The sequence below is a fragment of the Panthera leo genome, chromosome B1 (assembly GCF_018350215.1).
Source record: "Panthera leo isolate Ple1 chromosome B1, P.leo_Ple1_pat1.1, whole genome shotgun sequence".
Classification (NCBI taxonomy): domain Eukaryota; kingdom Metazoa; phylum Chordata; class Mammalia; order Carnivora; family Felidae; genus Panthera; species Panthera leo.
In genome coordinates this window covers 32,593,830-32,607,964 of record NC_056682.1, presented here as the reverse complement: position 1 = coordinate 32,607,964, position 14,135 = coordinate 32,593,830, and the positions used below count along the sequence as shown (strand labels likewise).

The following is a 14,135-nucleotide window of genomic DNA, read 5'->3' as shown; positions in this document are numbered from 1 at the left end:
GAATTTCTGCAGTATAGAACTGAACGTAAAGTATGACATAGCCTTTTTTTTTTTATCTTCAGTTTTTGCAAGATACGCTAGATGCACTTTTTAACATAATGATGGAAATGTCGGACAATGAAACCTATGACTTCCTTGTGTTTGATGCACTGGTAAGCAGTTTTATTCTTGCAACTGGGTGGTTTCCAGTATCTCACTATTATAAATGACTGCAACGAATATTCTCCTGCATAAATACTTGTATACATCTCTCTGATTGTTTCTTTAGCCTAAATTCCTAGAATTTAAATTAGAAACAGCTTACTTTAAAATTGCCAGGGCGCCTGGGTGGCTCAGTCGGTTGAGCGTCTGACTTCGGCTCAGGTCATGATCTCGCGGTCCGTGAGTTCGAGCCCCGCATCGGGCTCTGTGCTGACAGCTCAGAGCCTGGAGCCTGCTTCAGATTCTGTGTCTCCCTCTCTCTCTGCCCCTTCCCTGCTCATGCTGTGTCTGTCTCTGTCTCTCAAAACTGAGTAAAGTTAAAAAAAAATTTTTTTTTAATTGCCTAATTATAGAGGTGCCAGGATGGCTCGGTTGGTTGACTGTCTGACTCCAGCTCAGGTCATGTTCTCACAGTTCATGAGTTTGAGCCCCGTATTGGGCTCTCTGCTGTCAGTGTGGAGCCTGCTTTAGATCCTCTATCCCCTCTCTCTCTTCTCCTCCCCTGCTCGATCTCTCTCTCAAAACCAAAGGCACCTTTGGGGCGCCTGGGTGGCTCAGTGAGTTAAGCCCTGATTTTTGACTCAGGTCATAGTCTTGTGGTTCATGGGTTGGAGCCCTGCATCGCGCTCTGTGCTGACAGCTCAGAACCTGGAGCCTGCTTCGGATTCTGTGTCTCCCTCTCTCTACCCCTCCCTCCCTCCGTCTCACTCTCTCTCTATCTGTCTCTCAAGAAATGAATAAACATTAAAAAAAAATTTTTTTTAATTACCTATTTATAAGCCAGGAGATACCAGGATGATCGTGGCCGTGTTGTGTGTTCGCACAAGGGAGACTGAATTCTTACATCAGAAATGAATATCAGTCTCATTATGCACAACACATAGCACAGCAGACAATTAAATAGGCCACACCAAGTACTTAAACATACAGCGCATTCCAAACCCTGAGATCTAGACAATGAGAGTTGATGTTAAAATCTTGGAAGGGCGCAAATCGTACTGGAGTGGAGGAAGCAGACACATCCAAACCAAGCATTGTTTTCTCATTGTTGAGGTGAAAATTCTATGTAGATTTACCTGGATGTTGCAGCAAAGGAATAATAGGTATTGCACCAGCTTGGAGAAATTGATATATTCACGAAATGATCAGGGTGTTAAAGATGTAAGATCTTAAAGAGAATAAAAGCTACAGCGAAGTTCATACCTGGCCAGATTTATGGGAAAGAATGGTTGTGGGTTCTAGGGGACGAGGTCTAAGGTTCTCCTGGGACAGAGCAGCTGGCAGTGGTTATATGCAGGCATCCCCTGTGGTTTGCATTCTTCTGTGTTCGGTAGGTGCAATGTGGTTATTTGTAGATTACATGCCTGATAGTGATAACGGTGACAGAAGAAGGGGAAATTGAGAGGCACCTCTGATGAAGTTCAGTTATTGAGGGCACTTGTGCTGCACTCAGGACAACTAGGTCATGGAATATTTCAGTAGCTGTATCCTTGGGTTAGAGTTTATTTTTTCCACAGGATTCCCCTTTCTGCATCTTCTGACTCTCCCATTTTTTTTCCCCCGACTCATGTTGCTTGTGCACTGGCCTTTCTTTAAGACAGTGAGCTTTCTGAGGCCAGGGACGCTGGCTCTTATTAGGTTCCTCAGAGCATTTAGCTCAGTGCCTGACACGTGATCGTTCCTCTATTGACGTTAAATCAAAAGAAACTCCAAGACTTCACTTCAGCTTTGGAAGAGTAGAGTGGGAACACTACAAAAATGGTCAAGAAAGAAAAGAAGGCACCAGGATGTTAACAACCAGCTTATTGACAGAATGCCTGGGGCCGTACAACGCTGCTATTCATATTTTTTGCCTTTGGCAGGTATTTATTATTTCACTGATTGGAGACATCAAGTTCCAGCATTTTAATCCTGTCCTTGAAACCTACATTTACAAGCACTTCAGTGCCACTTTGGCATACGTGTAAGTATTCAGGGGAAATACCTGACTATTCAGTTGGAACCACCTGGATTATTGGGTTTGCACTCTTAGGGCTGGGTTGTTAAGAAATGAGAGGGATATAAGCTAAGTAAATGTGCCCCTAAGTGCAGAACCTTGTTCTAAACTTGCAGGTGGTGGGGCGCCTAGGTGGCTCAGTCGGTTGAGCGCCGACTTCGGCTCAGGTCACGATCTCGCAGTCCGTGAGTTCGAGCCCTGCATCGGGCCCCTGTGCTGACAGCTCAGAGCCCGGAGCCTGTTTCAGATTCTGTGTCTCCCTCTCTCTGACCCTCCCCCATTCATGCTCTGTCTCTCTCTGTCTCAAAAATAAACGTTATAAATAAATAAATAAATAAATAAATAAACAAACAAACTTGCAGGTGGAAAGAGGAAACCATCTAAGTATTCCAACCCTGGTAAAGGTATTAAATTCAGTCCCTGCCTTCTGGCAAGTTCCAGAAGAGATAAGGCTATGTTTCTTGAAGAATCCAGAACATACGTAGATGAGGAGTTGAAGCCACTGGGAACACAGTCAAGAACAGAGATCATACTCAGGATCTTAGGAGAGTTGGGTGGCATTGGGTTTAGCATGAAACCCCAAGGGGATCAAAGAGTGGATTAAGCAAGACTAAGTCTGGGAGAACTGAGGATGATGCCCTCACCCCTGCATCACAAGTGCTTTGTAGAATTCATTACTTACAGGATATGAGAAGATAGCATTTTTCTTTTATACAAAGGAAAATGGTGTTTGTCTCCTTTCTGTCTTTGGTTTATGGCCTCTTGACTAAGGAAAGCAACTGCCATTCAGCTCACCATGGCATTGTATGTGGCCTTCACCCCCACCCCCTCACATTCCAGTTATCGTACCAGGAGATGTGATAAAGAGTGACAAGCATGTCACTAAGATCGTCAGAGATCTCTTTGACAGTGCCTTATACCAGGTCATGCCAACTACTGTTGTCGATCTATCGGTCTGACTGCTGACCTGATTTGCCAAGTCTGATCATAGATCCCTTATGTCCTTTCTGAGCTAAACAAGAAGGTTCTTGGTTTTATTGGCACGGAGGTCCAGAAATGTTATAAAACATAAATGACAGAAAAGAGGCGTTATGTGGCAGATTCACCAACCAACACAACGGACATCATGCCCACTGGATGGGGAAAAGCCGCAGATGGGCTCGTGATCGGTTTCTTTCCATCCGGTAGCCTCCCTTTCCAAGCGGGTAGTACCTGCAAGGGAGGAAATCCTACCGCTGGATCTTCATTACCCAGAGCCAAATGCAGCACTCCTGGATGTAGAAATCTGGGTTTGATTTTTACAAGGCTTCATCAGCTCTACATGTGTGCTGTGGATTTTTCCTGGTACTACAAAAACCCAGAGATTTACAGAGGGGCCAAAATACCTGTGTCCTCAAACGTGGGAGTTAGAAAAAGATGTAAGAAAATGCCTCGCCTCGGACAAAGAGCAGTCTGACATCTGGGCATGCTTCTGTCTGTTGGGATGCTCAGAAACCATGGGTATTCTCGTCAAACTGAGCCCGAGTCCGATTGAGCTTCTCCCGCAGTCACTGGAATGTCGCTCTCACCCCATTTTGGGGATCCCAAAGAGTTGAGGCACACTGGAGAGAATCAGACTTTTTGCAGGGTGACTACGTTAGGCAGATAGTCCTTTCCTTACAGGAATGACTGAAGATGTCTGTAGGACACCCTGGAGATTAAAATACCTTCATGATTTCAAATGCCTTCACTTTCATTTCTTGATCCTGTTAAAAAATCCTACAAAGCGAAAGAAACCATCCCCTATTTCTATGCATAAGGGAAGCTCCAAACCCAGCAGCAGTGAGGAAACAAAGCCACAGGTGAATTTTATTTCCCTGCTCAGGGCCTTTTCTAGAAGAGATAATAGTAGCTGTGACCTCTGCTTCCTCAGTATGCCAGGTTCCCTTCCTAGATAGCATCCCCCAAACCTGAGTACCACTTGGCCCCATTGACATTTTTTTCTTTCTCACCTTTTTAAGGAAACTCTCCAAGGTACTGAACTTCTATGTGGCTAATGCAGATGACTCCAGCAAGACAGAATTGCTTTTTGCTGCTCTGAAAGCCCTAAAGTACTTGTTTAGGTTCATCATCCAATCGAGAGTACTCTACTTGAGGTAATGGTAGCTGTAATAAGATGTCTATGCTGTCTATTGTCTCTTCATGGACTTGTCCTTAATTCTCACGCTCATGTTCAGCTCTGCGAGTCATGGTTGGCTCATGGAATTGCCACATTTCAGAACTTCAAGGCTGAAGATGGAGGTATAGACCCTTAAACCCCTAGAGAAGGCCTGCGCAAAGTCCTTCCGAGTCAGAATTTCTAGGGCAGTAATGACAACAGGACTTGGGGATGCGGGTGACTACAGTGTGCGCCTTGGTGAAAACCTTGGTTGGCGATGACAGCTCTAGGAAACAAGGTTGCTGTGGCAAGACTACCTTTAGCACAGTAAAGGACTTCGTGATGATACCGGGTGTACAAATCTAGGATCGTGAGCTCTTGTTGGTGGTGGATGGTGAACGACGGCAGTTGTCTGGGGGAGATGTTTCCTCAGGTGTGTGTTTCTTTACTGACGTCATGCTTAGCTAGGTGATGAAACTAAGCCACAGAGATAGGATAATTCACACCTTGAATTTCTAGAATAACAGCTCTGTCAAAAATAGCCAAGACGAAGAATGAGAAAGTAACTTCTCGGGGAATGCCCACAGCTCTGTGCCATTGCTGCCTTTCAGTAATTGCAGGATTTCCAAACTGTTAAAATATATTGTTAAGACAGGTTTGGAAACTGGACAGATAGCATGCTAAAATGTTATTTGGAATAACACTGTAGGTGAGAGGGTTTCAAGTTTAGATTTGAGCATTTTTGTTGTTTTTAACATGGTATGTTTAAAAAATCATAAAACTAAAGACAATTACCATTTAAAAAGCTTGTGACATAGTGTATAGATCAAAACATTTAATTAGCTTTACTAATGAAAGGCTCTTACCAGTCAACAAAAGAATGATCAATGCCCTTGAATAATAGAAAACAAAAGCAGATAATTTACAAGAGGCAAATTCAAATGGTAAATTAAATTTCTTAAAAAATAGTCACAATATCAAAATGCTGTCTATACACACACACTATTCTTATCTATACAATTGATAAAGATTAAAAATCTTTATCCTTTGATGAAGTTGGACAAAAATCGGTCCTGCATTTTAATGCTGATAGGAATGTAAATTTATTAAGGGCAGAAATGTGGCACCATGAATGAAAAGCAAAAACAAAACAAAAACCACAAAAAGCAAAAGAAAATACTACGTTGGTTACTAGTAGCCCATCTAAGAATTTATCTGATGGAAAGAAATCCATCAGCTAGTGAACAAAGATGAATGATAAAATATGTATATTCAGCCCTTTAAAAAAATGTTAATGAGGAAAGATAACGGTGTTCTTAAATAATAAAACTAAGGCATAAGACATAAGTACAATATGATCCCATTTCAAAAATATAATAGGTTCGGAAACTAAAATTTTAGTAGGAATAAAATTGTAGGTAAGAGGGTTTTAAGCAGGCTGTTTTTATTCTCTCTGCCTTTTTAAAGTTTCTACATTGGTTTTGTACATTCTTATACTTTTTAAAAACGTTTAATGACTTAAAAGTTCAGCTGGGTGAGAGACAGTTCCTCCTTCCCTAGCAGAAGAGAGCAGGGTTTACCCAAACCCAGGATTATACACAATCTCTTTAGTCTCTCTCTCTCTCATCAGACAGGCTTCCTTTATAGCTAGTTCCTTGTGTTTTGCAATTATGTTAAATTTCCACAAATTCAGTTAGGGCCTGGAGTGTCCCACTGAGGGAGCATTCCCTTATCGGAAAGTTTGTACAGTGAACTCTGATGTCCAGCAACGAAAATCATCATAAAACCACAGAAAGAAAACCGTAATTTATGAAATTGAGAAATTTTTTCCACTGATGATTCACTAGGGTGCCACCCCTGACTGACAGTGTTGCAGCACATCTAAACCATCCTTTTCAACATCATGTAGGAAGAGAACAGTGGAAAAGCCAAGATTAGTGTGGTTAAGTAACCCATGAAATTAACTAAGGGAGTTGCTGTGTTGAACTTAGTCCCTGAGCACCTGTTTATAGTTGTTCCCCTCCACCCCCCTGACTTTTTCTCATTAAGGAAGAACTTGATCTGAGAAAGAGAGCCTAGAAATCTACATTCTCTGGCTGCTTAGATCTGATAGACACATCAGTTTACTGGCCCTGTCCAGGAGCTGCAAAAGAAATGTCACCACACCCCCACCTCCCACCCTGTTTGCCCTCATCAGAGCTTACGTTCCTCTTCTGAGCTCACTTCCGGGCTGAAGTTTACCTCCATGGGGGTAGAATTAAAATGGTAAATTGCCCACCGTAGGGCACTGAGAACTCCATCTACATCCCTCGGTCTTGTATTAGCCCCCCTTTTTTTAAGTGCTGGCACATAGGGTGCCAAATGTTGCTCTGGGTGTTGGAGATCTAGCAGGGGATGAAACAAGGCTCCGGCTCTGACAGTGCTTGTGGGTTGTGCGGAAGCCAAGGAGGCAGAGTGAAGAAAGCGTAAGATAAATTCGGATAGGTAAGGGCTGACAGGGGAGGGGCTGGTGAGATGATAACCTGGGAGCGAGGGAGGGAGATCTCTCCAGGGGTTGGTGTTTGGGTTGAGACTGAACCGGGAGAGGCGGCCTGGGCAGGAAGAGGCGTGCAGGAGCGGGAACTGCTAAGGCCAGGGTCCTGTGGGGCCTGCGTGAGGAGTCAGGAGAGGCCAGTGTTGCTGGGGCAAGGGGAACTAAAATGGGAATGAAAACGGGGAGTGGCAGGCTAAGGACAAACGAGGAAGGGCCAGGTAAGCCGTGGTCAGGAGCTTGGATTTCCTCCCAAGTGGAATGGGAAACCCTCGAAGGGTTTCAGTCGGAGAAGCAGTAAAATCTGGCTTACGTTTCCAGGGATCCTCTCATCTCCTAGGTGGAAAGTGGATTATCAAGGGGGAAGACGCATGGACCGCCAGCGTTGCTGAGACAACAGATCTTTTTGAACATGTCTTTTTAAAGACGGAAACCTGACTGCTTTTCTCTTTCCCTTGTTAAGATTTTACGGCCAAAGCGAAGATGGAGACGAATTCAATAATTCAATCCGCCAGTTGTTTTTCGCTTTCAATACGCTAATGGACAGGCCTTTGGAGGAAGCTGTCAAGATCAAGGTCAGCGTGGTGTAGCACGGGTGCCCCTTTCAGTGCTGTTGCTGAGGATGCTCGGTGACAACACAGACTGGGCCATGGTGGGAGAGAAACAAAGTGAATCATAATTCGTGGAAAGCTGGTGAATTTTAGTATGACTAAAGAAAGCTGTTAAGGGAAAAGCCTGTGTGTTAACTTTTATGTACATTTGTGTTCTCAAATATATTCTCAAATGGCAGTTTGCCAAAGACAGACCATCCTTTGAGGAGTTCCTGGGTGGCTCGGTCGGTTAAGCGTCTGACTCTCAGTTTCGGCTCAGGTCATGATCTCATGGTTTCGTGGGTTCGAGCCAGATCTGAGCTTTATTATTTCTTCTTTGTTGTCTATGGCCACTTTGTGAGGGAGACGTCAAGATTTTAACTACCTCCTTAGATAGAAAAATGAATTCCAAATAGTGCCTGTTGGTAATGAAGAAGGAAAAAAAAAAAAAAGCCACGCCCCCTGACTTTTAAGGAAAAAGATTTTAGGAGATCACATCTAGCAACATTGAGCTCTCTTCTCCAGTGCAAGATCATCCGTTTCCAGTTCCCTATGTTGAGCCAAGCCTTTTCTTCCTGGGGTTAACTAGTACATCCTGTATTCATTCTGCTTGGCAACTGAATTTGCCTTTTTGTATCTTTTTCTTACAGGGAGCAGCTCTGAAGTACCTTCCCAGCATAATTAACGACGTCAAACTTGTGTTCGATCCTGTTGAGCTCAGGTAAATAGCAAAACACATTTGTTTGTGGACTTTACCAGAGAAGCAGCTCCCCGCTTGGCTGGGGCCTGGGCTGCTTACGCGTTCTCGTATTCTTCTGACCCCTTTTTGCGCTCCGTTGCTGTGGAAGATCTAAAAGGAGACACAAAGCCTGCCCCTGAGAGAGATTTGCACTTTCTCTGGGGGAATCAAGACGCGCAGACATGAAATTAACTACAGAAGAAAGCACATAATGATATGCTTCCAGCCCCATACCTAAGTATCCCAGCTAAGTCAGATGGTGAGCGACACCGGAGCGAAGTCAGCCAGAAAAGGATTGTGCAGGAGTGTTAAGGCACGTCCGCAAAGCCAGGATAGATGTGACCGCCCTCTGACAGTTTACACGGAGGCAGCCCCGAGGCTGAGCGCTGTAGCACTCACGGAATGCAGTCTCGCCTTTACTTCCAAGGGACAGACTCTCAGGGTGTCTGGGAGAGATTTCCAGGTCAAACTCTCCATGCCCAAATCTCAGAGTAGAGGGGAATCGTGTAATGATACCTTGAGCGTGACGGAGGGCAAATACCAACCTCTGGGGTTTCTTTTGCAGCATGCTCTTCTGCAAGTTCATTCAGAGCATTCCTGACAACCAGTTAGTTCGCCAGAAACTTAACTGCATGACCAAGATAGTGGAGAGCAATCTTTTTCGGCAGTCGGGTACGTGTTCACCAACAACTACTGCTTACCGAAACTCCAGGCTTGCTGCTGCTTCAGCCAAATTTTTTTTTTTTTTTTCAATGTCAGTGATGTCCTTGCCAGTAGAATTTTAAGACTTAGGGACCTCTGTAGAAACCGGTTTTAAGAAGACGAAGTCAGTTCAGTATTTCCAAGAGTATCTTAAAGAACAGAATCATGCATTTTTAATTTAATTTAATTTTTTTTTTTTTTTTTGAGACAGAGAGGGTGCACGCACGTGAGTGAGAGGCAGAGGGAGAGAGAGAAGCAGGGTTCAATCTCCCCCAAGGTGGGGCTGGAGCTCTCCCGAAGCAGGGCTCGAACTCAAGCCACGAGACTGTGACCTAATGCTTCACCCACTGAGGCACCCAGGCGCCCCCCAGAATCATGCATTTTTTAATGAGAACAATCCAGTATTTTGTTAATTAGAGCGCTTTGTCCTAAAAATGGACCCCCCAGAAAGTAGCAGGCAAGTAGAAAGACAGTCTTTTTAAACAAATATGTCTTCTTCGACCTGTACTTACTGTGTATTCTGGAAAGCCACGGGTCGGTAGTGCAGGGGTGTGCTGGGGCCATCTGTCCCAGCTCAGGAGAGCATATTAGGTGGTCTCTCTCAACTCCGTGCTGTCATGTCACGTGAGGAGCTGAAAATGGACCACGGTAGAAGTATTTATACCACAGAAATTGGCAAGCACTGTGAGTTACAGGTTTGGGGGTGGGGTGGGGTGCGGTGGGGAGGGCTGTTAGTTGGGGAGCCAGATCACCAGCATACGACTGGAAAGGCAGAGGGCACGGAGGAGAGAAAACTCTCACATGGATGAAATACTCTTCATTTGGTGAGTAGAGGGAAGGCAGTGCAGCCACCGAGTTTAAATCACTGTGCTCCTGTCCCAAAGCTGAGAGGAGGAAGAGGTCCAGTAGCTGGTCTTTCCCAAAACCCAAGACTTGCAAAACAGGGACAGCTGTGGGAACTACTCCCAGGTCAGGGGCTCCCAGAGGGTGAGCCCATGTTGCATGTGTTGCCTGGAGGGTCTGAGGACCCGCAGAACTCCTCAGAAACAGGGAAAGTGGAGTGGGTTATCGGTGGAAGGCCTCCTGGCCTCGCCCCGGGGCTAGTTATGTAACTTTGGCCACACGAGGAGCCTCCTGTGAGTCAGCATCCATCTCCATGGAAGGAAGATGCTATATCATATCAGCTATATCATATACCTATGATATATCAGCTATATCATATAGCATACCATGCTATATCATATCAGCAGCCCCTTTCGGCTGTGACACTTCCCAACCCTGTGGATTTCTGCTTAGCGGTTCCAGCTGTCGCAAGGACACCGTTGGAAGTGTGCGCAAAGCTGGTGAATGCTCTTAAGTAGAAAATGTGATGTCGTGAAACATCTTAACATGCCGCGCCGCCCGTGCCGCTAAGCGTGCAGAACGGATAAATGAGATGTGAGAAGGATGGGGTGTTTTGCAAGCATGCACCGCGTGGTTCTAGTTAGAGGAAGTAATCTCACTGTTAACAGTTATTTCCGTTTGTGGCCAGGATCTCTGGCCTCACCATAAAAATGTTTTATAGTAGTGAAGATCCCAGAAGAAAGACATCATAGAAAGATAAGCCCTTATTTTGTGAAGTGCATGCGCCTGCAAAAACATGATCCGAATGTCCTCAAAACACATTGAGAGGTACTAGTCAAGCTCACTCAGTATTTATATGAATCTTAGAGCAGATTCTCTCCATTAGGTGGAAGCTTTCGAACATTAAGTATAACTTGCTTAAGTTTTTCATTTCATACGACTCAGCATTCAACGAACAAGTTGGCATTTTTTTTATTAAAGCTAAAGAAATTGTTGAATACTTCAAACGTTTTCGCACAGGTACCCGTGACAGGTGTAATTTTCTTGGCTTTTAAAATCAAGTCACGGGACTTGCGGAGCCTGAGTGGCTCAGTCGCTTAGGCGTCCCGGCTCTTGATTTCGGCCCAGGTCATGATCTCACGGTTGTGGGATGGAGTCCTGCGCCAGGCTCTGTGCCGAACGCGGAGCCTGCCTGGGATTCTCTCTCTCTCTCCCTCTCTCCCTGCCCCTCCCCCTCCTCAGAGCAAATAAAAAATAAAAACATCAACAAATAAAAATCAAGTTACGGGACTGAAGTTTCAGGCTGCTGCCTGCAGGGAATCAAGCCCCACTGGGTGGAGCCAAGAGGTCAGCTGCGGCTGCAGTGGGGGGAGGGGGCGGGGTCAGGGAGTTGTAGGCAAGAAGCTGGGCAGTTCAGGGGGTGCCGCCGCAGCCCGTGAGCCGCGTGCATCTTCCCTCCCAGAGTGCAGAGATGTCCTGCTGCCACTGCTGATCGACCAGCTCAGCGGCCAGTTAGATGACAACTCCAGCAAGCCCGACCATGAGGCCAGCTCTCAGCTTCTGAGCAACATCCTGGAAGTGCTGGACCGGAAGGATGTGGTGAGTTGAATCGTCGCTGTCACCCGATGCACACCACAGCACAGGCTGGTCCCTTCGCCTAGGGCAAGAAGGACTTCACGGCCTTCCCTATCTGAGGGCCCCACCCAGGGGGCTTAGAAGCCTGGCTACTGGGGCAGGCTGCGGCTGGTTTGGGGGTGATCGGAGAGGCTGCTGCTCGCTAGAGCCTTCTCCGCACATCGAGGTCCAGGAGAGTCCGCTTACTGCTCGCGCCAGCTGCCACTGCTTCTCCAGGCTTGTCGCCGGTGGAGATCCCTGAGGGGACTTCGAAGAACCGGAGCCCTGTTTAGATGTTTTCAGCAGAAACCTCGGCCCTCCAGGCGTATTGTAGACATTCCTGAGCTTCTGAGCCATTCTCAGTTTAATGTCCTCACACTGATCCTTCCTTTTTGGGGCCTAGTGGCCACAGTGCACTTTCTTCTCTTGCATCTCCTCTGTGACCTAGGCATCCCTACTCCCCGAAACCCTGGGGCTGCATCTGCCTGGATTTACCATGTTCTAGAGATAGCACAGCCCTTAGCCCAGCCATGGCCTCCTCTAAAGAGGCCGCAGAAGTTAGCAGAGTGTGTTCGGTTGAGCACAAACCTTACTCCCCACCCCCCGCGATGGCTACGTGGCGCCAGTGTTCCTATAGAGCAGGGAAAACGCTCTTGGCTTTGCCGAAGCCCGTCCTCTTACCAATATCTTTAGGTTAGGTTCTGCTAAAGGAATTGAAGAACACTCTGTCCCTTTTCCCGTAGCAGAATTCTTAGCTCGCCTTTCAAAGTCAACCCCAGGATGGCCACGGGCACGCCTGCATTTCTGCTAATTCACGCCTCAGCCACAGAGGTCCCGGACGACGCCCTTGCCTTCTCTACCTAACCCCACCCTCAACCCACCTCACTGTTTGTACTATTTATCTGATACTAATTATAGGTCACGCCCCTGCTCCTTTGTTCTTAAATGGGTTTCTAGAAACCACATAAAACACAATAGGTTTCCCCAAGGAATTTTGTGATTGGATTCCTAACCAGGTATTTTACAACACATAAATAATGTGACCAACCGTATCGTGATAATAATATGTTCAAAAAGTAACTTTTATGACTCAGTCATCAAAATACTAAAATGAAGCTCAAAGCTGTAGTTGGCGACAGTGAGTGTACTGGGGGCTTTGGTTTAGGCAGAGCTCCGGTGTTCTAGAAGTGTATCTATATGATCCAGAGTTGATTGGAAACATGGGAATCAGGCTGCTTCTTTTCTGGCTTCTTTTCTGGTTTCAGCGTCAGCACATGTAGTTCTTTTCTTTCTTTCTTTCTTTCTTTCTTTCTTTCTTTCTTTCTTTTTTTTTTTTTTTTTTTTTTTTTAACCTTTATTTATTTTTGAGACAGAGAGAGACAGCATGAACAGGGGAGGGTCAGAGAGAGGGAGACACAGAATCTGAAACAGGCTCCAGGCTCTGAGCTGTCAGCACAGAGCCCGACGCGGGGCTCGAACTCACGGACCGTGAGATCATGACCTGAGCCGAAGTTGGATGCTTAACCGACCAAGCCACCCAGGCGCCCCTTTCTTTTTTTTTTTTAATGTTTATTTGTGTGTGAGAGAGAGAGAGAGACAGAGTATGAGCCGGGGAGGAGCAGAGAAAGAGGGGGAGACAGAATCCGAAGCAGGCTCCAAGTTCTGAGCTGTCAGCACAGAACCCAATGCGGGGCTTGAACTCATGAACTGTGAGATCATGACCTGAGCTGAAGTCTGGCTGACACTTAACCAACTGAACCACCCAGGTGCCCCACACGTGTAACTCTTTATCTTTAGGCAAATCTGCAGGCACGTCAGTTTTCTGTTCCATAACATGTCGGGATGGTTCCAGATGACCTCTTAGACCTCTTGATCTCTTCCACTTCTAACCCAGTTTTTTTGTTTGTTTGTTTTTGTTGTTTTGGGGTTTTTTGGGGTTTTTTTGTTTGTTTGTTTTTTAGAGTTTATTTATTTACTTTGAGAGAGAGAGCAAGCGGGAGAGGGGCAGAAGGAGAGGGAGAGAGAGAATCTCAAGCAGCCTCCACACTCTGTGTGCGGGGCTCAATCCCCTTCAGATCATGAACTGAGCTGAAATCAAGAGTCGGTTGCTTAACCAAGTGAGCGACCCAGGTCCCCCTTGTTTTGTTTTTTTAATACAGTATCTTTACCTACCTTCTTATCATGTAGAAGGACTCTTTGGAAATGACTTGAATATATTAACATCTTGTGCTGATTTAATTGACTTGAAAAAAAATTTTGTTTTTTTTTTTTTTGGTCTTCCTGATAAGGTTCCCTGTAATGAGGAAAAGTGTTCACAATTATTGATCTTAGAGCTCTGCTAAAGTAGTAAATTCAATCTTTTGTTTTTTTTTGGTGACGATGATATGGTTTTATCGCCCACCATCGTTTATACACCTTTGTATGTAAATGTACAAACGTGTACAAACTAACTGTATCTGTCTTCCCACACCTTCTCATCTCCTCAGTTAATTCCAGGCTCTAATTACTGACATGTATTCCTCTGCCTTTTTTTTTTTAGTCATCCAGGATTCCTCTTGTCCCGAAGCTAGATCTGCAAACTGTCCATATGCTTCAAAGTCCAGCTGTAGTAACACCCCATGCGGTTTTCCCAGGGCAGCCCTGCCCAGAGTCCCCCACTCCGCTACATCCCTTCATGCCCTCCTTACATCTTGTGTAAAGCCCTGCAGTTGTGATTCAGGTCACAGGCACGTCTTAAACAGCTCCCGTGCTCCGGGCACTGTGATGGATGTAAGTAAGCGTGT

General features: G+C 45.6%; 1 protein-coding gene across 2 annotated transcripts in view; it reads left to right on the top strand.

The window, feature by feature from the left end:
- Nucleotides 1–14,135, top strand: part of DOCK5 (dedicator of cytokinesis 5) — a 220,895-nt gene that overhangs the window by 139,251 nt on the left and 67,509 nt on the right. For both annotated transcript variants that reach the window (XM_042934539.1, XM_042934538.1), the window contains exons 20-26: nt 63–152; nt 2,064–2,164; nt 4,198–4,332; nt 7,328–7,439; nt 8,105–8,175; nt 8,759–8,865; nt 11,201–11,337. In XM_042934539.1, coding sequence (XP_042790473.1) covers nt 63–152; nt 2,064–2,164; nt 4,198–4,332; nt 7,328–7,439; nt 8,105–8,175; nt 8,759–8,865; nt 11,201–11,337 — 753 coding nt within the window. The remainder of the gene's footprint in view (nt 1–62; nt 153–2,063; nt 2,165–4,197; nt 4,333–7,327; nt 7,440–8,104; nt 8,176–8,758; nt 8,866–11,200; nt 11,338–14,135) is intronic.